The sequence below is a fragment of the Mercenaria mercenaria genome, chromosome 10 (genome assembly GCF_021730395.1).
Source record: "Mercenaria mercenaria strain notata chromosome 10, MADL_Memer_1, whole genome shotgun sequence".
Taxonomy (NCBI): Eukaryota; Metazoa; Mollusca; class Bivalvia; order Venerida; family Veneridae; genus Mercenaria; species Mercenaria mercenaria.
In genome coordinates, this window is record NC_069370.1 from 45949266 (window position 1) to 45976826 (window position 27561).

The window sequence follows — 27561 nt, forward strand, 5'->3', positions numbered from 1 at the left end:
GCCAAAAAAAAAATAGAAATGGGCCAAATTTATTATGCCATGCCAACGGCACAATCCACATCATTGACAAACTGTCATGTCAAAACTTTGTTTTAAATCCAGTAAAAAATAATACTATCTAACTATTTACCTCATTACACAAAGTTTAGCTATTTAACAGAAAAATCTACTAGATTTTGTCCAAGATTCTTTTTTTCCTCAAACGCTTGATTTTCGGAAAATGAATACAGTATAGCGTCTAGTGATGCCGATGATATTGGAAGGATGAGTAATCTCCCTTCGATGTTTACGTTATTTTTATTTTTATTTCAACATAAACGCGTTGCCTCGCTAGTACTAAAGTATCTATATGTAAACCTGTCGACTACTCTTGACCCATACCACTGGCATGTTTGTTCAACATTTTTTTCAGCGTCACCAAGTGACAAGTCAAACTGACACTATTGTCTGACAACAACCAGGGGCTGGGCAAGCACTAACAAATAAGTGTGAGTGTTTCATCAATATGATTTCAAGCATCTTTTTTTAACCAACTGACATTTCAGATCCATCAGTGCCAATCAGTGTTGGGTCTTAACTACAGGATCTGGAGTGCTCGGCGATACTGGAACTTCAACTTGGCTATTAACATGTTGTCAATGTTGCTGATCGACATTACGGAGTTTATGTAGGGTGAGACCTCAGCATCAGCAGTCAGAGTATAATTCAAAACTGGGATCGGGATGTTCAGGCATTTTCCATTTACACTAAAACAACCTGACAACATGTTTTCTGACGCTGTGTGTTGATGCTGATACCTTGACACGTAATAATTTTAGCGTTTACAAAATACACGCATTTTACTTGTCATTCACAGACATGCAGTTATAATTAATCTGCATTGAAATAATTGTTCATCTTTAAATCATTTTATAAGAGCGTTACATACGGCGAGTGAAAACTCTGACATGATGACTGGCAATGCAATATTTTCAATGTGAATTAGTCAAACAATAGGGAAAGGATTAAGTGCGGTTATACAGAATGTGAATTCGAGTGGTGGTGTCACGGTATAGAACTTGAATATCAAAACGGGAAGAAAGTGTGTAGGCGGCCGGGAAGCTCATTCGGAAGAGCATCGTAACGGTTTTCTGAGGCCCCAGGTTTGAGTCCCGGTCTGGCTGCACATTTTTCTCACCCTGTGACATTTAACTTAAAGTCCTCAATGTCATGTAATTCTGGCCTGTCATCCATTTGATTGAAATATGTTTCAGATATTGTGCTAACCATTGATCCTGTGTCGATTAGGGCCTTCACTTCCGCATTATCAATAAAAATGGTGTTCTCGTTTGACTTTCCTATTAGTCTTTCTCTCAGTACTTTTGTATCTTTGATTGGGCCTCTTACTTCTTTGCTTTCACCGAGCCCTCCGATGAAAGCTCCTTCCCGTTTAAACGACTTTGTTCTGTTTCTTTCTTTTCTGTTGATTCCTTGTTCTCTGTTGCTCTCTGTTCATATCTTGTAGGACCTCTATTTCGTTCTCTAAATCCTCCTCTATATGGTCTTCGTTGATTATATCCTCCTCTATGATTTGAGTTCTGACTTTGGCCTTTTAACTTTCTCACGTGCACTTTCAATTGTTTTAAGTCTGTCAAGTAACTTGTGTAGAAGTGTGAGTTTCTCATCTGTTTCTTTTTGTTGACTTACTTTGACATCAAAAGGCTTCTTTCTCTTTTCATCAGTGCTCTTTCTCTCCTCTTCTTCTAATCGAGCTTTCCTTCGTAATCTTTCAAATGTATCTGTCCATTCGTATGAGACTCTTGTTGCTATTTTTAACTTTTCTGATCTAAGACCTCTCCAGAATCTTTCCTTTAGTTTGCTGTCCCTTTTACTTTCATCTATCTCTCCTTTTTCTACAGCTTGTTGAAACAATGTTTCAACTCTACTCCCCAGACTGAGCATGGTTCATCTTCTTTTTGCATAGCTGAATAGAAGTTTTGAACTACTTTATCTCCTGTTTTAATATCTCCATATATTTCCGTTAGTTTGTCTATAATCTCTTCGCTTGTTGCTGTTGGTTTTAGAGTCAGCAGTACTTGTCGTGTTTCACCCTGTAATGAGTTTCTGACTGCTTGAACAATTGCATAGTCTGGGTACATCTTGGTCCGAAGTAAGCAAGTAACTTCTATCTTCCATTGTTCAAAGTATTTTCCATTAAATGGAGGTATTCTTGGTTGACCTAGTTTGAAAAATGGGTATTCCTGTCCTTTAGGTCTATCTTCTCTGTATCTCCTTTGCTTAATAGGTTCATCTTCATTCAGGCCTGTTAATACTTTATCTAAGTTAGGCTTCATGATAACTTCTTCCTCATTCCTGGGTTTTCTATATTCTCGATATACTCCTTCTGCTTTGTCTTTTAGTCTAATTATTTCATTTTCTCTTGTTTCTACTCTCTGTTTAAGTAGTTTCTCTTTCTCCTTTAGAAGTCTAATTTTCATATTTAATGTTTCGTCCTCCTTTCTCCAGAAAAACATTTCTCTTTCCAGTCTTTCATTTTCATTTCTCCTCTGATTTAGTTCTTGTTCCTGGCATTCTAATAGATTTATCCTTTCTATCAACTCTTGTTCTGTTCTTTTCTTGTTTTCTATTTCCTCTTGTAGCCTTCTATCATTCTCTTTAATTAACTGTTGTTTCTGCTCCTCCTCAAGTTGAAGTTTCCTTAACTTCAAGCTTTGTCTTTCATATTTACTTGATTGACTTCTTATTTCTTCCATTTCATGTTTGACTTTATCAACTTCCAAATTTATATCTCTTACTCTCTGTTCACCTTTATACACCTTTCTTTCAGTATTGCTTCTAAGTGAAGACTTTCCTTCCTTCTCATGGTTTATATAGTAAGTATGTTCCTGATTTCTATCAGCTTTCACTTCTGTCTGCTTACTATCCCTAGTACCTTTCCTATCTTTGCTATCCTCTTTTTTCAGTGTCACTATTTTATGTGTATAACCACTCCTTCCTTCTCTCATACAATTTTGCCTATCAATGCTACTACCATCTTGTCTTATTTCTCCTTATGTATTATCAAGCCTTTCAATACATTCATCTATGAAAGCAAAATTACTCTCCATAGAATTGCTTTCATTTCTTATGACTAAAGACTTGATGCTTTATAGCATTGCATTTCTTGTATATCTCTAGCTGTTGAATCATGAAGAAATTCATCTATTGTGTCAAGTTCAGATATAATCACTTTCTGTCACTTTCATTTCCATTTGTTTGGTTTATATCCTTTTCAGGATCAGTTCCGTATTTATTTTCTGGAAATTGATATTGTATCTCTTCATATTCTATTCTTTCTATATCGGTCCATCGCTGCCTCTCCTGCTCCTCTTTCCTTTCTCTTGCCTTATCTCTTAATATCCTTCTCAATTCACATTCACTAAGAGCTTCCGCCATAGTTATGTTTCGCGTTTCAGCTCAAATTCCAAGAATCAATAAATGAAGAAATAAATCACTTTACAATTATTGGCACTTAATTTTTCCAAAATAAAGTGTCCTATATACTACACCATACTTTAGAACACCTTATTAAAATATATAACACACTTATCTTATACAGTACACTTCACACAGATATGCAGAACACAGATTAAATATAATTCACAGTATCTGGTACTATATTTCAAATTCTAAAGTGTCCAAAATAGCACACCATACAAATTTAAAATGCCTTATCAAACACTTCTGATAGAATAATACTCTTCACAGAATTATTACTTGGATCAGACTGTGTTACTTCTTACTAATACTGATTAATACCCCTGACAATAAATACACACCAACAACAAAACATATTCCAATATATATTTATCTATAGGCAACACGACACCACTTGTGTGGCGATTTGACCACTGAAATTGTACCGGATTGTCCTTAGATATATCCAAAATGTCAGTCAAAGTCGGCACAGTAAATTTAGCTCAGAATCGTTTAATTCTACGTTTTAGAAATCATTGTTTAGATTGTGATTATCATTTGACATTAAAATGTAACAGGGAACTTTCATACCAGCTTCAAATCAGTTTAAGAAACAAGTAAATAAATAAATAAATAAATAAATAAATAAGGGGACTTGTAATTGAATTAATAACTAACTTACATTGTAATATAGTTGATATGAACGTCTTATTCAAAATTCTTTATCAGGGCTAATAACGTAAAATACACAGTCGACAAAATGGTCTATGATTGAAATGTACACAATTGCTCATGTTTCTAACACCCAGTAAATGGAAATTTGATACTTTGACTTTACGTTTACGTGTCTAAATTTGTTAGGAAATTTTTGGAAATTTGGAAGAATTTAGTGTAATTTAACAAACCATTAAAAAACTGCAAGCACTCACTTTACAGAGTCATAGCCATCTGTAGAGTTACCAGATTACAGAAACGCATGTTTTAAGTAATAGTACATAATATATAATTTCTCCCGATGAATCCCCTGCAGTGTGTATTGTTTGTATTAACTAGTTTCAACATGTGCGTGCATCTAGTTTCAAACTATGACATGCATACATATGTCACCCACTGCTTCTGTTTTGTTGAAATTTTGATGCTTCTGCTGATTTGTGATAAAACTGCGGTGCCACACAGTGTGTTCAAAGGATTGCATTACGGTAATTACATGTGAAATAGTGACACTTTAGGTGTCTGTGGTGATATCTCTCATAGGCCTGATTCTGAAAGGAGCTCAGCAAGGAACTACATGTGGTATAATAAATAATTAGCACCAATTATCTTGTTCGCACTCCATCTCTATACTACCTCCATGAGTTCTGTAACCAAGAGGTCTGGTTATCATTATACATGTATTTATCTGTTGCATATTTCTGGCATGTCTGTTATATTTGGTTAGACCCAGTGTGAAATAAAAATGCTGTCAATATATTATATTTGTCTGATACCAATTATGTTTCAGATTAAAAGTTGAAATTCATTGTACTAGGTATATGCCACAGAATGCTAAAATTCCTAACACCCTTCCTCAGTAAGACCAGAAGTGGGACTTTTCAATGAAATAAGCACCAAAAGTCTAAAGCTTAGATATAAATAAATTAAAGAGAGCTTAATTAATCTTTTCATAAAATATCATATTGTTATGAATAAAGCCAACTGAATTGATATTAGTTGCACAATAATTAGTATACCCAGGATAAAGGAAGTTTCTAGGGATTTTGTTTACATTACATTTAGACCCAGTCTACAGTTGACACAGGCTAGGCGTTTGGATTTATTTCCAAATAACACATCAGAATAGATCTTAGTATGGTAACTGTAAGTACAAAGGATGTTTGAGATTTTGATCTTTACAGAATATCTTGTCATTAACATTACATTTTATTTCAGTTAAGATGAAGAAGTTCACAAGCTGTATTTCTAAACCAAGGGAGGTAACTGATGAACAGGACAAGAAGAGTAAACTCTGCACCACTTCAGTGGTTCCGAAGTCCAAAGGGCTGGTGCAGGTTAGCTTATTGTGTTTTAACTTTTAAGCGAAATTAGAATATATTTGTCATTGGTAACTTAGATTTAAGGATGTAGGTCTAAGGTTTGTTTTTTTATGATGGTATGTTTAGGACATGCATGATTAAATTATCTTGAGCGCACAACATCTTATCTCGAGCGATCAACATGTTATCTTGTGTGCACGACATCTTATCTCGAGGGCATGACAATTCTTATCCCGGGCACATAACATCTTATCTTGTGCGAACAACATATTATCTGGATTGCACGACATCTTGTCTCATGCGCATGACGTCTTATCTCGATTGCTCAATATCTTTTCTTGTGCGCACAGCATCTTTCCCGAGTGCACAGCGCACGAGATAAGATGTTGAGCGCTCGAGGTAAGATGTAGTATGCACAAGATAAGATGTTGTGCTCTCGAGATAAGATGTCGAGCGCTCTAGATAAGATGTTGTGCGCACAAAATAAGATGTTGAACGCTTGAGATAAGATATTGTGCACACATGATAAGAGTTGTGCGCTCGAAGTAAAATGTCAAGCGCATATTGTCAAGTTAATTTCATCTTAAAATAATAAATGCATGTCCTAAACATACCACCGTACTTTTTTCTACCGTTAAGAATTTTTTCATACTCTCCGAGCTTGAAGAACATGAGTTTCTAAGATAAACAAGAGAAGAAATAGCACATGCATCCGAACTCGTTTTAATTTTATAGGGTTTTTCTTCATCGATTGTTTTTCTGAATAGGTTGTAAAATAGGTTGAGCCTTTGCAGTCACCAATGTGTCAGCATTGGTACATGTATCCCAATTTAGTTAAGTTTTGCATGTTGACTGGTATCTCGGTATCCGCTAATTTAATGGAAATGATTTGAGACCTCACACACTTGTTCACTGTAATGATATGACTTGCATTGAGCATGGTTTAACTCTGTTTTGCATTTATCAACTTGGTATCTCATTAACATATACTCAGTGTAACTGTCATTGGTGGAATGACATGCAGTGCAAGGGTCCCATAACTCTGTTTAGCTTCTTCACAAAGTTAAGCCCCTTTTTTCAACTTTGCATTTTTTATGTCATCTGTTATCGCATTAGGGAAACTGCTACAACTCAAAATTTTCTTCTGAACTTTTTAGCTCACCAGAGCCAAAGGCTCAGGGTGAGCTATTAGGATCAGTCACCGTCCGGCGTCCGGCGTCCGTTGTCCGTAAACTTTTACTTTAAAAAACATCTCCTCATAAACTGCAAGGTCAATTTCATCCATACTTCACAGGAATGTTCCTTGGGTGAAGCTCTATAAAAATTTTCCAAAGAATTGAATTCCATGTAGAACTCTGGTTGCCATGGCAACAGAAAGGAAAAACTTTAAAAATCTTCTTCTCAAAAACCAGAAGCCCTAGAGCTTAGATATTTGGTGTGAAGCATTGCCTAGTGGACCTCTACCAAGTTTTTTCAAATCATGACCTTGGGGTCAAAATTGACCCCGCCCCAGGGGTCACTTGATTTTAAAAACCAGAAGCCCTAGAGCTTAGATATTTGACATGTAGCATTGCCTAATGGACCTCTACTAAAGTTGTTCAAATCATGACCCCAGGGTCAAAACTGACCCCGCCCGAGGGGTCACTTGATTTTACATAGGAAAATCTTCAAAAAATTTCTAAAAATAAACCAGAAGGCCTAGAGCTAAGATATTTCACATGTAGCATTGCCTAGTGGACCTCTACAAAATTTGTTCAAATCATAACCCCAAGGGTCAAAATTGATCCCGCCCCAGGAGTCACTTGATTTTACATAGGAAAATTTTCAAAAATTTTCTAATAATAAACCAGAAGGCCTAGAGCTTAGATATTTCACGTGTTGCATTGCCTAGTGGACCTCTACAAAATTTGTTCAAATCAAGACCACCGGGGTCAAATTGACCCCGCCCCATTGGGTTACTTGATTGTACATAGAAAAATCTTCAAAATTTTCTAAAAATAAACCAGAAGGCCTAGAGCTTAGATACTTGACATGTAGCATTGCCTAGTGGACCTCTACAAAATTTGTTCAAATCATGACCCCCAGGATCAAAATTGACCCCGCCCCAGGGTTCACTTGATTTTACATAGGAAAATCTTCAAAAATTTTCTAAAAATAAACCAGAAGGCCTAGATCTTAGATATTTGACATGTAGCATTGCCTAGTAGACTTCTACAAAAAAATTTCAAATCATGACCCCGCCCCATGGGGTTACTTGATTGTACATAGAAAAATCTTCAAAAATTTTCTAAAAATAAACCAGAAGGCCTACAGCTTAGATATTTCACATGTAGCATTGCCTAGTAGACCTCTACAAAATTTATTCAAATCATGACCCCCGGGATCAAAATTGACCCCGCCCTAGGGGTCACTTGATTTTACATAGGAAAATCTTCAAAAATTTTCTAAAAAAAAAACCAGACGGTCTAGATCTTAGATATTTGACATGTATCATTGCCAAGTAGACTTCTACAAAATTTGTTCAAATCATGACCCCCGGGGTCAAATTGACCCCGCCCCATTGGGTTACTTGATTGTACATAGAAAAATCTTCAAAATTTTCTAAAAATAAACCAGAAGACCTAGAGCTTAGATATTTGACATGTAGCATTGCCTAGTGGACCTCTACAAAAGTTGTTCAAATCTTGACCCCCCCAGGGTCAAATTGACCCAGCCCCAGGGGTTACTTGATTGTACATAGGCAAATCTTCATAAATTTGCTAAAAATAAACCAGAAGGCCTAGATCTTAGATATTTGATATGTTACATTGCCTAGTAGACTTCTACAGACTTTGTTCAAATCATGACCCCCGGGGTAAAATTGGCCCCGTCCCAGGGTTTACTTGATTGTACATCAGAAAATCTTCCAAAAAATTTCTAAAAATCATCAGTTTGACATTTGAAACATGTAGCTCATATTACTCTGGTGAGCGATCCAGAGTCATCATGACCCTCTTGTTTTATTTCTAGGTTTTCATTATTTAGTGAAAAAGGCTTTTGAATTGTCAGGCATTGCTGTCCTAGAACATTCCTTGTTTAAAATTTTGCCTGCAAGCGTCAAGGTATATGTCAGTAATAGCTGCTCATATAAAATTGAAACTTCACACAAGGCTTCCTGTTCATCAAATTGACTTAAATCATCGAGTTTGACAACAATTGATTGCATTTAGTGTAAATAATGTACTTATTTCAATCAAAAGAATGACATTTAAGTTCTGCATGCAAGTAACTATGAAGCCGTATATCTCTGTAACAAGAACATTGAATTGAAAGTTAACACAAAGTTGAAAGTATTTATACTGCATGTATATTGTTTACAATTGCAAGGGAGTTAAACCTAAGAATACGAAGAGCCCAATAAATGAACTGCTAGCAAAAAGAAAACTGACAAGCCTCAGAAATAAAGTGTCAACAGAGAGAAAACCAACAAGCCTAACAAATGAACTACCGGCAGAGAGAAAACCGACCAGCCAGCCAAATAAACTATCAACAGAGAGAAAACCAACAAATCAAACAAATGAACTATCAGCAATGAGAAAAACAAAGAGCCTTACAAATGAACTATCAGCAGAGAGAACACTGACAAGCCTAACAAATGAACTATCAGCAGGGCAGAAACTGACATTTGTTTGTATATCAGACACTCATTGTAAACTGAACAAAGATGATATTGGACGTATACCACATGGTGATGTTTTGTTACACACAGGTGATTTTACTATGGATGGAACTGAAAGAGAACTCATTGAATTTAATAACTTTCTAGGTATCTATAAAGCTTTGAACATTTATTATCATGAAGTCAGCAAATTCTTTTATGACATGAAGTCAATTTTAAAGCAATAAATAGTCTAATTTGTTAAAGTGCTTAAATCATCGCAGTTAAACGTATTATATGCCTGAAGGGACGTTTTATGTTATACCCCCTATATCTGTCCGTCTGTCTGTCCATTAGCAATTTCGTGTCCACTCTGTAACTCTTGAACCCCTTGAGAAGGTCAAGGTCACACTTAGGGGTCAGTAGTCATATGAGCGTCTGTTCTGTAACTCTTGACCCCCTTGAAGGATTTCAAAGAAACTTGACACAAATGTTCACCACATCGAGACGACATGCAGATCACATAGTCAGTGTGACGGAAGGGTGTCAGTTCATATCCTACTGAGATCCAAAATTTTTTTTTTCTTTTTTTCTTTTTTTTTGTGATAAAAAGGTCATGGTCAAGGTCACAGTTACTAAAAATAGGTTTTTTTTCTCAGTGTGGTCATCAAAAAAGTGGTTTCTGCTTTATAATTTTAGTTTGGACTTACTTACTGCCACCAAACTTTGTGTACAGCAAGCTTATCTGAAAAATTAGGTTTGAATGATATTTGGAGTGACTGTTACTAAAAATAGAAAAAATGGCTCCACTCAGTATCTTTAGTTTGGGTACATTTTTTGACAGTATACTTGGTGTGTAGATAGCTTTTATCAGACACAAAAAGTTGGGAATGTATTTGAGGTCACTTGGATCAGGGTCAAGGTCATTGTAGCTAAAAATAGAAAAATGGGGTAATATTTGATGTAAAAAAATAGATTTTGTGCTGTGGAATGGAAGGGTGTTGGTTCAAATCTCACTGAGAACCAAGCATTTTTTCTTTTTTTCTTTTTTAGCTTGACTGTACGAAGTATATGGAGTATATGGAGAGCTATCCTATACCTTCAGCGTCGGCGTCCTTCCACATCCCCACCTTGGTTAAAGTTTTTTTTACACTTTCTCTTTTTTCTCCTTATCTCTGTAATTACTTGATGGATTTGCTTTAAACTTAAAATAGTTATTCCACATCATCACCCACATCATATGGGCCATAACTCTCACACCAATATTTCATGAATTATCCCCCCTTTTTACTAATTTCAGGATGCACTTTCACTCTATCTCAGTTATTCCTAAAGGATTTGATTCAAACTGAAAGCAGTAACTGTTGTTCCACATCATCTCCCACATCATATGACACAAGGCTCATAACTCTGGTACCAATATTTAATGAATTATCCCCCCTTTTACTTTGAATTTTAGGTTAAAGTTTTGATGCATTTTCGCTATATCTCAGTTATTACTAAATGGATTTGATTCAGACTTGAAATAGTTGTTCAACATCATTCCACACATCATATGACACAAGGGCCATAACTCTTGCACCAATATTTCATGAAGTATCCCCCCTTTTTACTTAGAATTTCAGGTTAAAGTTTTGATACACTTTCACTCTATCTCAGTTATTACTAAATGGATTTGATTCAAACTTGAAATAGTTGTTCAACATCATCCCTCACATCATATGACACAAGGGCCATAACTCTTGCACCAATATTTCATGAATTATCCCCCCCCCCTTTTTACTTAGAATTTCAGGTTAAAGTTTTGATACACTTTCACTCTATCTCAGTTATTACTAAATGGATTTGATTCAAACTTAAAATAGTTGTTCCACCTTATCACCCGCATCATATGACACAAGGTGCATAACTCTGGCACCAATTTTTCATGAATTATGCCCCCTCTTACTTAGAATGTAAGGTTAATTTTGATGCATTTTCACTCTATCTCAGTTATTACGAAATGCATTTGATTCAAACTTGAAGTAGTTGTTCCACATCATCACCCACATCATATGACACAAGGTGCATAACTCTTGCACCAATACTTTATGAATTATGCCCCCCTTTTTGCTTAGAATTAAACTTATATAGTATTTTGATACACTTTATCTTTACCTCACTTGTTACTTAATATTTTTTGACACAGACTCAAGCTATTGTGCAATATCTTCATCCACCATTGGAGTCATTAAACACTCCAGTAACAACTCCAGTTTTCTTAGATGTGCCCAGTTTCACTATCCAGCATCGAAATAATTGAGCGCACTGTCTCCTGTGGCAGCTCTTGTTGTTTTTGGTGACAAAAAGGTCATTTTAATGCCATTGGGTAACTAAAAATAGAAAAATATGGTCATAGTTACAATAAAAAATATATGTATAATAGAATATGACCATTTTTTTAAAGAACCTGTTGGCGTGATGCAATTGAAAACCTGGTTTTCGTGGAATTTCCACGTTTCTTGTTGATTATACTAATGCTTTAAATTGGCATTGAAAAACTGCCTTTATAAAACAGGCAATGAGGCATTGATTTATGTTTTATTTACTACACAGGAGCATTATCCCATACATACAAAGTTGTGATAGCTGGCAATCACGAGTTTTGTTTAGAAGATGATGGATCTTGGGATCGTAGGTACATGAGACAACACTACAGAGAAAAATATGGTAAAGTACTGCATCAGTTTTTGAATACAGTATGAATTTAGTAAATAATTATTCCGGTTTTTATGCTCACACCCATCTTGCATGTAACAGGGTGGGTTTATTCTTTGGTTCATACTAACAGGTCAGTCGGTAAATCAGTAGACTACACCATTTGATTTCTGATTAATAACTTGAGAACACATTGACTGATGGCTTTTAAATTTCAAAAGATGTTAGCTTGTGGTCAGTTAATGACCCTTCTTATTTTGGGAGTCAGTATATCAAAAATGTCAAGGTTACAGTGACCTTTAGTTTGAAAACTTTGGCTTATATCAATCAAACTTTATAGGATAAATGCTTGTTGTCAGTAGATAATCTGTGTTCTTTTCCAGGTGGGTATGTCAGAGGTAAAGGTCACTTATTTTTAGACCGAAATATAGGATGTAGTCAGAAGATGACTTGTATATTGTGTTTTGGTTCAAATGTTATGATCAAAGCATACATGAAACTAAAAATTACACTCCTCTAACAAGCTGTCATGTGGACATAATACCAGTATGTGTTTTGCAAACAGCCCTTGCTTTTATATTTGATATTTATTTTAGGCCAGTATGAACTGATTAATGAGTAATTTTTCCAGCAAAAGAAATTTCTGTCGGTTATCCTCCACCAAAACTGATAGTCTAAGAATCACCTAATCTGCTTAGAAGTTTACCTACCATGGCAATTGGTACAATAAAAAAAAACTTAGGTGCTAGAATTCTAAATAACTGTAGAGGAGGATGACATGTTATGACACTATAGTGTTGAGTGCTACCACACATTTAATTTGTAAACAAACAGTTTGGCAAAATTGTGTGAATTTATTGAAGCAAATTCTTTTGCAGAAACAAAGTCTGAAATGAGTAAATCTTGCTTTAGCATATTTTCCCACAAAAAATCATATAATTGAGCTGTGCCATGAGAAAACCAACATAGTGGGTTTGCAACCAGCATGGATCCAGACCAGCCTGCGCATACGCGCAGTCTGGTCAGGATCCATGCTGTTCCCTTTCAAAGCCTATTGGAATTAGAGAAACCGTTAGCAAGCAGCATGGATCCTGACCAGACTGCGCGGATGTTGGTTTTCTCATGGCACGGCTCATATTATGAGAGGTATAGTATCCTTGTTTGTTCTACAACTCTATTTTTCAGGTGTATCACATATAAATTATGCATGATCTGCTGACAAACTGTATGTCTGTATTTTAGGTGTACAGCATGTGTGTGACCTGCCGACTAATTGTTCCCTTGTATTTCAGGTGAACAACATATATCTGGCCTACTGACTAACTTTTTCCCTGTATTTTTAGTTTTAGAGCATTATATGAGACCATCCAACTAACTGTAACAAGGTGTACAAAATAGGCATTACCTGCTGACTAACTATATTTCAGGTGTACAAAATAGACATACCCTGTGGACTAACTATATTTCAGGTATTCAAAATACATGTATACTTGACCTGCTGACTAGCTGTATTTCAGGTGTACAATATGAACATGACCTGCTGACTAACAGTATTTCAGGTGTACAACATTAACATAACCTGCTGACTAACTTTTTTTCCAGGTGTAGAAAATATACGTGACCTGCTGACTAACTGCATTTATCTTGAGGATGAACTGACTGAAATCTGTGGAATAAAAATATATGGTTCTCCATGGTAAGGGAAAATCTGATTATATATAGGCCATTTCGTTAGAATCATTATTTATAGGTCATTGCATTTAAAAAGAGCCGTCTCTCAGTATGGTGTTTTGTTCCAACACACCAGTCATATAATTATTCAAGTGCTTTTATTCAGTCTTTATTTCAAATTTCTCTTACCTTAGAGTAAGGTTCAGACTCAGTTCAGAAATTTAAAATGAAGTTACTTTTGTTATGTTAAAAAAGATACTAATTTTAAAAGTAATTTCTGTGAAAGGAAGATGCTCAACTTTTGTAAGAGGTTTAGATGTGCCATTTTGTACTGGGAAAACTTTGGTACCAAAAGAATCAGAAACACTTTCTTACCCTTGCATGATTGTAAGAGGTAATTAATAGGGTCAGAACATTAATTTGGTTTAGCTATGATCTCTGTCATTCTAGATTAGAATTACATATGGTGCCATCAAAGCTAGAAAATGGCCATATGACCTATAATTGTGTCAGTGCAATGTTTAACACATACAAACAAAAAATACAAAGATATGGTGCCATTGGATAACAATGAATGTGAACGTTACTGCTTTGTTGGGATTAAATTTCATGAATTGATGCATTCACGAAATCCAGGAAGAGTAGTACCCTACAAAAATTAATGATTTTACAGTATACATTTTATATCAGACTCTAATTTAAATGAAAATACAGTCGACATTATACTTGCGACCACCTCTATTAAGCGATTTTTTTATTAAACGACCGGTCACAATCCCAAACATTTTCAGTACATAAATTCATTCCATTAAACAGCTTTTTTATTAAATGACTAGCGACCACATTAATGTAGTCCCGACCGGTAAAATATTTGACAAAAGTATCTGTTAAGCAACCAGGTACCAAATTCCCACCAGGCATTTCTTCATGTAACTGTATTTTGAACATACATATATGTGTATATATTTCAAAATGTATACATGCACATCTTGAACATTTTTTAAGTCCACAAACCGTGAAAATTATAGCTGGATTGTTAATCATTTCAACCGTTACAATGGTTAATTGCATTCAGTCAGGTGCAAAACGTACTCGCTAAGGGAAGTTAAAAAGTAACTTTTCTTTTCACCTGACTGAAATTCATTAAGAGACCATTCCATTAAAAGACCACTTTTTAGCAGTCCCTTGGGCGGTCTCTTAATACAATGTTGACTGTAGTTGAATTTTTCATGCCAGATGTACAGGAGAAGCTTTAAAACCACAGTATTCTGAATGTGAACACCTCATACAATTATGTAAATACAGTTTTAACTCGGTACCTCGAATTCCAAGGGATCAAGTGTTTAACTTCAAGGTAACGGAAATTCAACTTATAATGGTATTTTGTACACGTAATTGGACATGTCTTTGAGATAGCTGGAATTTTGGGATAAGTGAGTTTGAGAAATCAAGTTTCAACTATGAATTATGATTATTCTTTACACATTATTTATCCGTAGCCGACGTACCTATGAAAAGTATTCTTTATTGTAATCAGGACGCCAATGTACAGCTGTTGCGATGCATTTTCACTGTCAGACAGGGAGGCACTTCAACAAAAATGGGACAAGATACCAACTAATGTGGACATATTGATGACTCATGGACCACCAAGGGGTAATTTTTTCATGCCAAGACATTAGGCACTTGATATACTGAATTGAGGCCTGAATTTCCAAGTGGTTATGATCACTGACTTTTTAGGTGAGTTTTTCTGATCACTCGATGTCCATCGTCCATCGTCTGTCTGTCGTCCGTCTGTCGTCCGTCAACATTTAGCTTGTGTATGCGACAGAGGCTGTATTTTTCAACTGATCTTCATGAAATTTGGTCAGAATGATTACCTTGATCAAATCTAGGCCGAGTTCGAAAGTGGGTCATCTGGGGTCAAAAACTAGTCACTAGGTCAAATCATGGAAAAACCTTGTGTATGCGATAGAGGCTGTATTTTTCAACTGATCTTCATGAAATTTGGTCAGAATGATTACCTTGATAAAATCTAGATCGAATATGAAAATGGGTCATCTGGGGTAAAAAACTAGGTCACTAGGTCAATCAAGGAAAAACCTTGTGTATGCGATAGAGGCTGTATTTTTCAATTGATCTTCATGAATTTTGGTCGGAATGATTACCTTGATGAAATCTAGGCCGAGTTCGAAAATGGGTCATCTGGGGTCAAAAACTAGTTCACTAGGTCAAATCAAGGAAAAACCTTATGTATGCGATAGAGGCTGTATTTTTCAATTGATCTTCATGAAATTTGGTCAGTTCAATAACCTTGATAAAATCTAGGCCAAGTTCGAAAATGGGTTATCTGGGGTCAAAAGCTAGGTCACTAGGTCAAATCAAGGAAAAACCTTGTGTATGTGATAGAGGCTGTAGTTTTCAATTGATCTTCATGAATTTTGGTCAGAATGATTACCTTGATGGAATCTAGGCCGAGTTCGAAAATGGGTCATCTTGGGTCAAAAACTAGGTCACTAGGTCAAATCAAAGAAAAACCTCGTGTATGCGAAAGAGGCTGTATTTTTCAACTGATCTTTATGAAATTTAGTCAGAATGATTACATTGATAAAATCTAGGCAGAGTTTGAAAATGTGTCATCTAGGGTCAAAAACTAGGTCACTAGGTCAAATCGAAGAAAAACATTGTGTATGCAATAGAGGCTGTATTTTTCAATTGATCTTCATGAAATTTGGTCAGAGTGATTGCTTTGATGAAATCTAGGTTGAATATGGTTTATCTGAGATCAAAAACTAGGTCACTAGGTGAAATAAAAGAAAAAACTTGTGTATGCGATAGGGGCTGTGTTTTTCAGTTGATTTTTATGAAATTTGGTCAGGATGTTTGCCTTGATGAAATCTACGTCGAGTTGAATATGGGTCATCTGGGGTCAAAAACTAGGTTACTAGGTCAAATTAAAGAAAAACCTTGTGTATGCGATAGAGGCTGTATTTTTCAATTGATCTTTATTAAATTTGGTCAGAATGATTGCCTTGATAAAATCTAGATCGAGTTTGAACATGGGTTATCTAGGATCAAAAACTACGTCACTAGGTCAAATTAAAGAAAAATCTTGTGTATGTGATAGAGACTGTATTTTTCAATTGATTTTTATGAAATTTGGTCAGGATGATTGCCTTAATGAAATCTAGGTCGACTTTGAATATGGGTCATCTGGGGTCAGAAACTAGGTCACTTGGTCAAATCAAAGAAAAAACTTGTGTATGTGATAGAGGCTGTATTTTTCAATTGATTTTCATGAATTTTGGTCAGAATGATTGCCTTGATAAAATCTAGGTTGAATTTGAACATGGGTCATCTAGGGTCAAAAACTATGTTACATGGTCATATCTAAGAAAATGCTTGTTTAATATCAAGAGACCAATTTTTGGTCCAATCTTAATGAAAATTGGTCAGAATATTTGTTTCCATGAAATCACTAGGTCAAACATGTTTAACACTGTTATGGTGTGTTTCTGTGAGCGACCTAGGGCCATCTTGGCCCTCTTGTTTATTAATTGGCCTTCTAAACTGGGTTCAAGCCAAACTAAGAGAAAACTTTCTTGTGGAAGGTTTTAGTATATACCCAGGTGCCAATCAATATTTGCAATATTTACAAGGAGCACTTGGCAAGTTTTGTCATATTAAATGCAGCTCATAGGCTACTGGTTGGGATTACAAGAACCTGTTTAGAGAAATGGTTGGGAATAAATTTGGCTCAAACTATGTATTTATGTTTTAAGTTTTTTCTCAATATATATCTATTATGCAAATGTATGCTAAAATTCTGCTTGCCACATAGTTCAAACCATACCCCTAATGTTTACAGGTTTCGGTGATACAACAACAAAAGGTGCTTCAGCAGGATGTAGTAACTTGTTGAAAACAGTTCAGAATCGTGTAAAGCCTAAATACCATGTGTTTGGACATATACATGAAGGTATTATTAAAGGGAAGTTTATAATTGAAATGGTGTCCAACATAGAGACGAAAAACAACAATGTTTTGACTGAACTTGATGCTTTCAAACTTCACATGCACTTGTCTTTGGTATAATGAGATGATCTCACAGATCAAGTTATTTTTAGCTCACCTGTCACAAAGAAACAAGGTCAGCTATTGTGACCGCTTGATGTCCATCGTCCGTCGTGCGTTGTCCGTCAACAATTTCTAAAAACATCTTCTTGAAAACCACTGGGCAGAATTACACCAAACTTCACAGGAATGATCCTTGGGTGGCCCCCTTTCAAAATTATTCAAAGAATTGAATTCCATGCAGAACTCTGGTTGCCAAGGCAACCGAAAGGAAAAACTTTAAAAATATTCTTGTCCAAAACCACAGGGCCTAGGACTTTGATATCTGGTGTGTAGCATCATCTAGTGGTCCTCTACCAAAATTGTTCAAATTATCCCCCTAGGGTCAAATATGGCCCCGCTCCGTGGTCACATGGTTTATATAGACTTACATAGGGAAAACTTTGAAAATCTTGTACAAAACCACATGGCCTAGGGCTTTGATATTTGGTATGTAGCATCATCTAGTGGTCCTCTACCAAGATTTTTCAAATTATCCCCCTAGGGTCAAATATGGCCCCGCCCCGGGGGTCACATGGTTTATATACACTTATATAGGGAAAACTTTGAAAATCTTCTTATACAAAACCACATAGCCTAGGGCTTTGATATTTGGTATGTAGCATCATCTAGTGGTCCTCTACCAAGATTGTTCAAATTATCCCCCTAGGGTCAAATATGGCCCTGCCCGGGGGGTCCCAAGTTTTACATAGACTTATATAGGAAAAAAAGTTTAAAAATCTTCTTGTCTGAAAACACAACACTTAGACCTTTGATATTTGGTTTGTAGCATTGTCTTATGGTCCTCAACCAAAATTATTCAAATTGTACCTCTTGGGTGAAAAGAGGCCCTGCCCTGGGGGTACCAAGTTTTATATAGACTTATATAGAAAAAAGCTTTAAAAATCTTCTTGTCTGAAACCATACGACCTAGGCTTTTGATATTTGGTAATGCATTGTCTAGTAGTCCTCTACCAAAATTATTCAAATTATGCCCCTGGGATTAAAAGAGGCCCCGCCTTGGGGTCACTTAGTTATTATGTTAGTTATATAGGAAAAATACTTAAAAAATCATCTGATCCTATTTCCAAGACTGTTTAATTATAATTACCTGATGACCCCAAGTAATATGATGTCACTTGACTGTGACCTTGACCTATTGACCTAATTTCTTGTTTTTTAAGATACAGCCTTGAAATTTTGATGACATACACAGTTTTGCACACAAATCGTAAAACTGAATTTCATTGACCATGAATGTGACCTACTGACTTTCTTAATATTTTATCAGTTTGACATTTGAAACATGTAGCTCATATTACTCAGGTGAGCGATCCAGGGTCATTATGACCCTCTTGTCTAGTTTTTATTTTGCAAAAATTATGCCTCTTTTTAACTAAAAACTGTTGGTATTGCATGCAAGCAGGTGTCACTAAAATTACTTAGCTAAATTCTTTCAAACTACATACATCTCATCAGTGTTATGAGTTGATCTCACAGAGCAGGTTTTATAAGTCTTGCTTTCATTTTGTCAGCATTATGCCCCTTTAGAAATTTTGTGAAAGTTTTGTATTGTAAGTTACTTTGTTGAAAAATACTCTATGAAATGGTTTTAAACCCTAAGCACATCTTCGGAATCATCAGGCGATCTCGCAGAGAAGGTTTCATAACTCTGGTTTGAATATTGTCAAAAGTATGCCCCTTCAGAGGTTTTGTGCAAGTTTTGTATGTAAGCCAATGTCTCAGATACTACTCTATGAAAACTTTTTAAACTCAACACTCATGTTTGGCATCATGGATGATCACACATGGTAGGTTTCATAATCTGGGTTGCATTTTGGCAAAATTACACTTTAAAATTTTGATGTAAATGTCTCTTATAAGCATGTTTTTCAGGAACTGTTGGCTGTACAGAATGCTTTCAAACATTTCATAATACTGAAACATCATGAATGGAACATTCTGGACCAGGTTTGCCCCCTCCCCCCCCCCCATTTTGCTGAATTACAGTCACATTTGGTTAAGCTTTTGTATTAAGCTAGTACGATGTGGAAAGGTCTCAGATAGTCAAGTGTGCTGTCATTAAGACTTTTGTATTGTAAACTCTCTCAAGGAAACAGTTTTCGTCAGTCTTAATGAAATTTGACATGATGTATGCCTCATTATCTCAGACAAGTTTAATATTGGGTTATCAAGGTCAAAAACTAGGTCACTAGGTCATGAAATACCTTGTTAACAACCCAGAGATCATATTTATCATGTGACTTTCAGAAATGCTTGTAAGATGGTTTGCCTTCATTCTGGGCCACCTGGAGTTAAAGATTAAGTCAAACCATAGAAAAACTTTAACAGCCTGAGTTGCATGCAACCTTGTCAGAATGTTTGTTATTATGAAATCTACGCCAGATTTGTTACTGATGTGTCTAAGTTCAAAAACTAAATCACTAGGTCAAATCATAGAAAAGTCATGTTAGCAGTCTGTAGGCAACATTTGCTACATTGAGACCTCATCAGAATGCTTAATTTCATGAATTCTAGGCCAAGTTTGAAATATTATCTGAGGTTTAGAAAGAAGGTGATCAAAATTAGTAAAAGAACTTTGTTTACACAGCAGGCCATATTTTCTGCCTATTCTGCTTTAATCTAGGTGAGACTGTTTGCTTTATTGAAGAGTATGTCAAGATTAAAACATAAGTCATCTGGGATTAAAAACTAGGCCACTAGGTCAAATTCATTGGGAAATAATGTTGATATCTGGTGGCCACAGTTTCTACTTGATCTGCATGAATGCTAGTCAGAATATTTGTCTAATTGAAATTGGGTATGGTCTGAAACTGGGTCATCTTGACATTAAGATCTAGGTCACTAGATCAAGTCATAGAAAAACCTTGTTAATATTTCATAGGCCACATACTCTACCTGACCTTAAAGCATGGTCAGATTGTCTTTATAAAATACAGAGTTCAAAACTGTGCTGTCTGGGTCAAAATTTGAGTCTTTAGCTTAAATATTTGAAAAAACTTGTTAACACTTCATAACTTATTATGATATACATGAAACCTGGTCACCATGTTTGTCTTGATGAAATCTAGGTAAAGTTTGAAAGAAGTCGTCAGAGGTCATTAACTAGATATGCAGGTATGCTCATTTAAAAAGCCTTGTTAACTACCAAGTTTCATAAACCGCCAGACAGAAGTACATCAAACTTGGTTTATAGCATCCTTGCCTGCAGTATTCTCACATTTGTTGAAATGGTTCTTCACTGAGTCTTCTGTAGCATTTAAGGTCAAAATCAGTTGAGAGACCAATGGCCTTCTTTTTAGCTCACCTGAACTTTGTTTAGTTTGAGCTATTAGTATACTTTATCTGTCTTTTTCGTCCTGCATTAACAGTTTTACTTAAACATATCTGAAACTACTATTCAGAATTACACAAACCTGGTCTGTAGCATCCTGGCATGAACCTCTAACCAGTTTGATCAAATGGTTCAGCTTGGGTTATTTTAGTGGCCGCTATTGGTTAAAGTAGAAAAAGAACCTTTAAACAACTTCTCGTGAACCACTGGTCCTCACACAGTTATTCAGATGGGGCACTTTGCCTCTAAAAATGGGGCAACTAGAGCTGAAAATAGAAAGAAAACATGTGAACAACTTCTTTCCATAAACCATTTTATGGAACTTCATCAAGCTTGGTCTGTAGTATCATTATAAGGTACTCACCAAATATATTCAGATGGTAATGCTTGGTCCCTTCTAGGGGCAGTTAGAGTTAAAAATAGAAAAAGGTTAAACAACATTTTACAAAAGAAAAATATATAGACTTAGTCTGTAGAATCATTTTAAGGTCCTCTCCCAAATTGTTCAGTTAGGGGCACTTAGCCTTATTTACGGGCAGCTGAAGATGAAAGTTAGGGAGAGCCGGAGGTAAAAGTAGAAAAAAAAAACTTTAGACAAGTTCTTTTCATTAACTGCTTGATGAATCATTACTACATGTGGATTAGCATATCGCATCCTTGCCACTGACCTCTGTCAGTTTTGTTGAATTAGTTCTTCTTTGTCCTTTTTTGGGACCGCTTATCTAAAAAAAAGAAAAATACTTAACAACTTCGTATAAATCGCTTGATTGATTGTCAGCAAACTAGTTTGTCTAATAATTTAGCATTTTTGGGTCATCATTGCAAACAAAGAAAGCTTTGAGTAACTTCTAATGAACTGTTCAAAGGATATCTGTATGAAGAGTGCAGACCTACTGATCAGTGGGTCGTGAGTTTGATTCCTGGATGAGGCACATGTTCTATGTGACAATTTAATGAAAAAACATTGTGTTCATTTGTCCTCCACCTCTGATTCATGTGGGGAAGTTGACATTTACTTTCGGAGAACAGGTTTGTACTGATACAGAATCCAGGAACACTGGTTAGGTTAACTGTCTGCTGTTACATAACTTAAATACTGTTGAAGAATGGTTTTAAACCCAAAACAAACAAAAAACAAATTCAACAAACTTGGTCTGAAGCAAAGTCAAATAGTCAAAAAAAAGGTAAGGGAAAGGTCCTCCTCATTTGAGCGACTTAGGCCCTTTGTTTTGCTTAAATCGAACAGCTGATGTCGGAACTGTTTTATGAAATGTGTAACACTGATTTCTTGCAGGATATGGTATTTATAAAGATGGAAAAACAACTTTCATAAATGCTTCAATCTGCACTCGTGGATATAAACCAACAAATCGACCAGTCAAGTTCCGATTATACGTTCCAAATTCATCTGTCTGTGATATTGATACTGCAAATTGCAGTACAAAAATGGGTTGTGAATCTTCTAGAAAAGGCTGTGATAATAGTGGCTGTGATACGTTGGAATTTGTTAAATGTGACAACGGCTGTGATACGTTGGAATTTGTTAAACATAACAATGGCTGTGATACGTCGGAATTTGTTAAACCTGACAATGGCTGTGATACGTCGGAATTTGTTAAATGTGACAATGGCTGTGATAGTGAATTAACCAAAACAAATGCAAGATCATTTCCAGGTAACACAAAACCAGAGCAATTCAAAGAAAAGTTGAGAGACTGTGCTTCCAATTGGAACTGGGCTGAAAATGATGGAACAGAATTAAATTACACAAAATTAACATATTGTGAAATGCATACTGGTATATGAAATGAATATAATGTAAAATAATTTAATTTTGTTGGCCTTAAATTTGATAGTTTCAGTCAGTATCCTAATTCATAGTGGTGGCCTAAATTACTGAATTTCCAAGTTTTAAGAAAACTTTGTATGCAAATATTCTTCCTTCCCCGGATTTATTTTCTTGAATTAACACAACCTCAAAATCCCCAGACACAATTCCCCATGGAAATCAATGATTTTACAGTATTAATTCAGAGGAAAATTTAATACAAACAGCTTTTGTTTCTTTTTACAGTATGGACACTGTTTCCAAGCTTTCCTTGAATAAAGGTAGATTTTCAGTAATTGTGATAAACCCAGAGCAAATTCCATCATGAGTTTCAGGGGAAAATTTTCTGTTTTGGCCCTTTCAGCCATATAGAGGTTTCATTATATGCTTTGATTTGATACAAACTTGCACAGAATGGTTATCTTGATGATCTATAGGCCTGAATTGAAACTGGTTATGTCGGGTCAAAAACTAAGTCATCAGGTCAAATCAAAGGAAAAGCTTGTAAACACCCTAGAGGCCACATTTATGACCCTATCTTCATGAAACTTGGTCAGAATGTTTATCTTAATGGTTCCTATGTCAAGTTCAAAATTGGGTCATATGGTCCAAAAACCAGGTCACCCTTTCTTCATGAAACTTGGTCAGAATGTTTATCTTGATGTTTTGTAGACCGAATTGGAAATTGAGTCATGTGGGGTATAAAACTATGTCACCCGCTCAAATCAAAGCAAAAGCTTGTTAACACTCGAGGCCACATTTATGACCCTTTCTTCATGAAACTTTGTCAGAATGTTTATCTTGATTCCTATGCCAAATTTGAAACTAAGATCAAGTGGAGTTAAAAACTAGGTCATCACTCAAATCAAAGGAATAGCTTGTTAACACTGTAGAGGCCACATTTATGACCTTATCTCATCAAACTTCAGTCAGAATGTTTATCTTGATGATAAAGTTTAACAGGTGAGCAATATAGGGTCATCATGACCCTCTTGTTTAACATAAAATTAAAGCATTAAGGGACTTTAAATCTGCTTTAGTATAGCACACTATATTTCCTACACATCCAACCATGAACCTGCATCAATCAAGCATCTGCTATTTTGCCATCGAGGTTGCCAGTAGAAGGCAGTTATATTGCAAGCCTTATATTATTAGAAGTTATTAGCAACAAAATCATTGAAATAAACTACACAGAAAAAAAGTATTTATGCAGCTTAGATTTATGTGATATGTGATATTGGTTTTCCTAACGATGCAAGACATATTGATTAAACAGTTTTATGCTGTTAGTTATTCCAGATAGCATTATTTTCGCAATCATTCTCTTATCTTCAGATATGTTTGGTTCACTGTATGTATTATGAGATTATTTTCTTTATGAATTTTCATTTTAGTTAAGGTGTTTCAATTTTTCCAACACTTGCTTTTTGTACCCTCTGTGTTTAAGACCTGGATGGAATATAGTATTTGAACTGTCCATCCTGTCAGTCTTTACTTTGAACATTAAATTTGGTTAAAGTTTTGTGTGCAATTAAGTATGGAGCTGTATCTCAGTATGAGCCTTATGAGTTGGATTGAAACTTTACACAATGCTTCCCAGTTATCAAACCTACTGAAATAAATATGTTAGATAACTCTTGGTTGAATTTGATTCAAATTATGGCCTTTTCTACAAACAGAAAATTCATTTAAATCTTGCGTGCAACCAGCTTGTCAAACTGTATTCCATAACAAAATTATGTAATTTACAACTATTAGAATTATACATCACAAAATGCTTCCCATTTATCAGACCTACTGAAATTACAAAGTTGGATATCACTTTTTGTTGAATTGATTCCAATCATGGCCTTTTTTCTTAGAACTTAAAAAAATGGTTAAACTTTTACATGAAACTTACTTTGAAGCTTTATCTTGATGTGTTTTGGATTGAAACTTAACACAGTTAGGCTTCCCAATCATCAGGCTTACTGAAATAGCCAAGTTCTATAATTCTTGGTTGAATTTAATTTAAGTTCTGGCCCTTTTTTGACATAGAAGTTTGGTTGAAGTTTCGGATGCAAGTTGTTACCATTGCCATAATAAAATTTGAATTTACATTTAAAATTACATAAATCTTGCCAAGTTATGGCCCTTATTCAGCTTAGAAGCTGTGGAATAAGACAGCTTTCTGTCTTATGGACAACACTTGTTTCATTATTTGTCTGATGGTCCTTTTAAGGTGACAGTACACTTTTAGTACAGTTTAGTTTTGTGTAATCTGAATAAATATTGATATTGGTGTTAACCTTTTATGATAAACTATTTGTTACTGTGAGGCTTTGTTTTATGCAAACTTTTTTTTATATTGCATTGTCACAGTTTTTTATATCAGATCACATTTTAAGTATCTTCCACAAATATGCTTTTAGGTATGATTTTTTTTAGCTGACCTGAACCAAGTGTTCAGGGTGGGCTATTAGTATAGGTGGATGGTCCAGCTGTCATTGGTCCATTGTCATCATTTTGCACTTAAATATCTGTTTATATATCAAATTTGTTTAAATGGAGGCACTTGTGGGCCCCTTTATGGGGCCAGTGGAGCTAAAAATAGGAAAACCGTTAAACAACTTTTTTCATGAACCACAGGACGAAGCTTCATCAAACCTTCTTTGTAGCATAATGGTAAGGTCCTATCTCAATTTATTTGAATTGGGGCACTTTGTCCCGTTAAGGGGCTGCTAAAGCTTAAAATAGAAATACCTTCTCATGAACTGCTTGATGGATGTTCATCAGACTTGGTCTGTAACAACGTTGTTAGGTCCTTTCTCAAATTTGTTCAAATTGGGGCATGTGACCTGTTTTATGGTGTTGTATGCTTAATACAGATATTACCATTATTGATTCTTTGTGTCATGATTTTTTGTTCAAGGTCAAATATTCAAGGTCAGGTGAGCAACTTAGGGCCACTATGACCCTCTCATTTGCTAAGACTTAATTTCTACATTTTACATCACAGTTTTACTTATGTCGTAAGATATTATTTGATAAATATCTATTTTTGAAACATTTTTACTTGGCTATGTTGAAATTATGTAATGTGCTTTGGAGTTACATGTTTAAGTAACAGATATATTAATTGTTTTTAGCTCACCTGTCACAAAGTGACAAGGTGAGCTTTTGTGGTCGCGTGGCGTCCGTCGTGCGTGCGTGCGTCCGTCCGTCCGTAAACTTTTGCTTGTGACCACTCTAGAGGTCACACTTTTCATGGGATCTTTATGAAAGTTGGTCAGAATGTTCATCTTGATGATATCTATGTCAAGTTCGAAACTGGATCATGTGCAACCAAAACTAGGTCAGTAGGTCTAAAAATAGAAAAACCTTGTGACCTCTCTAGAGGCCATATTTTTCAATGGATCTTCATGAAATTTAGTCAGAATGTTCACCTTGATGATATCTAGGTCAGGTTCGAAACTGGGTTACGTGCCGACAAAAACTAGGTCAGTATGTCAAATAATAGAAAAACCTTGTGACCTCTCTAGAGGCCATATTTTTCATGGGATCTATATGAAGTTTGGTCTGAATGTTCATCTTGATGATATCTAGGTCAGGGTTGAAACTGGGTCAACTGTGGTCAAAAACTAGGTCAGTAGGTCTAAAAATAGAAAAACCTTGTGACCTCTCTAGAGGCCATACTTTTGAATGGACCTTCATGAAAATTAGTCAGAATGTTCACCTTGATAATATCTAGGTCAAGTTCGAAACTGGGTCACATGCCGACAAAAACTAGGTCAATAGGTCAAATAATAGAAAAACCTTGTGACCTTCTAGAGGCCATATTTTGCATGGGATCTGTATGAAATTTGGTCTGAATGTTCACCTTGATGATATGTAGGTAAAGTTCGAAACTGGGTCAACTGCGGTCAAAAACTAGGTCAGTAGGTCTAAAAATAGAAAAACCTTGTGACCTCTCTAGAGGCCATACTTTTGAATGGATCTTCATGAAAATTGGTCAGAATGTTCACCTTGATAATATCTAGGTCAAGTTCGAAACTGGTCACGTGCCGACAAAAACTAGGTCAGTATGTCAAATAATAAAAAAACCTTGTGACCTCTTTAGAGGCCATATTTTTCATGGGATTTGTATGAAAGTTGGTCTGAATGTTCATCTTGATGATATCTAGATCAAATTCGAAGCTGGATCAACTGCGGTCAAAAACTAGGTCAGTAGGTCTAAAAATAGAAAAACCTTTTGACCTCGCTAGAGGCCATACTTTTGAATGGATCTTCATGAAAATTGGTCAGAATGTTCATCTCGATTATATCTAGGTCAAGTTCGAAACTGGGTCACGTTCCTTCAAAAACTAGGTCATTAGGTCAAATAATAGAAAAACCTTGTGACCTCTCTAGAGGCCATATTTTTCAATGGATCTTCATGAAAATTGGTCAGAAATTTTATCTTGATGATATCTAGGTCAAGTTCAAAACTAGGTCACATGAGCTCAAAAACTAGGTCACTATGTCAAATAATAGAAAAAACGATGTCATACCAGTTCAAAACTGGGTCATTTGGGGACAGGTGAGTGATTCAGGACCATCATGGTCCTCTTGTTGTGATATGATATACTCCTATATTTATATTTTGGCATTCTTGAGTTGTTAATGCTTGGCTTTTCTGGTGACAGTTTGAATATCTTGAAGTCATATATCAAATGAAATTGCCAATTGTCATTATGGGCCCACTGCTTTAAATTAAAACATACCATTAAAGTGTGGCCAAATTATT

At 35.5% G+C, this 27561-nt stretch overlaps 1 protein-coding gene across 3 annotated transcripts; it reads left to right on the forward strand.

The window, feature by feature from the left end:
- The first annotated feature begins 230 nt into the window (after nt 1-230).
- Nucleotides 231-27561, forward strand: LOC123561716 (metallophosphoesterase MPPED2-like). Of its 3 annotated transcripts, none has more exons than XM_045354273.2 (8): nt 231-488; nt 5386-5429; nt 8860-9294; nt 11722-11835; nt 13426-13519; nt 15032-15150; nt 17366-17476; nt 22260-27561. In XM_045354273.2, the coding sequence occupies exons 3-8, from the start codon at nt 9060-9062 to the stop codon at nt 22769-22771; spliced, it is 1185 nt and encodes a 394-aa protein (XP_045210208.2). In that variant the 5' UTR covers nt 231-488; nt 5386-5429; nt 8860-9059; the 3' UTR covers nt 22772-27561. The 3 variants fall into 3 exon arrangements, with proteins under 3 accessions (XP_045210208.2, XP_045210206.2, XP_045210207.2); XM_045354271.2 differs by having other exon boundaries at nt 235-488; nt 5386-5504; nt 8856-9294; XM_045354272.2 differs by lacking the exon at nt 231-488 and adding an exon at nt 516-805 and having other exon boundaries at nt 5386-5504; nt 8856-9294.

Coding starts and splice junctions, on each gene's coding strand:
- LOC123561716 (XM_045354271.2), top strand. CDS start 5,391: ATGAAGAAGTTCACAAGCTGTATTTCTAAACCAAGGGAGGTAACTGAT. Junction 11,836..13,425: donor ACACTACAGAGAAAAATATG/GTAAAGTACTGC, acceptor CTTTTTTTCCAG/GTGTAGAAAATATACGTGAC. Junction 13,520..15,031: donor AAAATATATGGTTCTCCATG/GTAAGGGAAAAT, acceptor TATTGTAATCAG/GACGCCAATGTACAGCTGTT.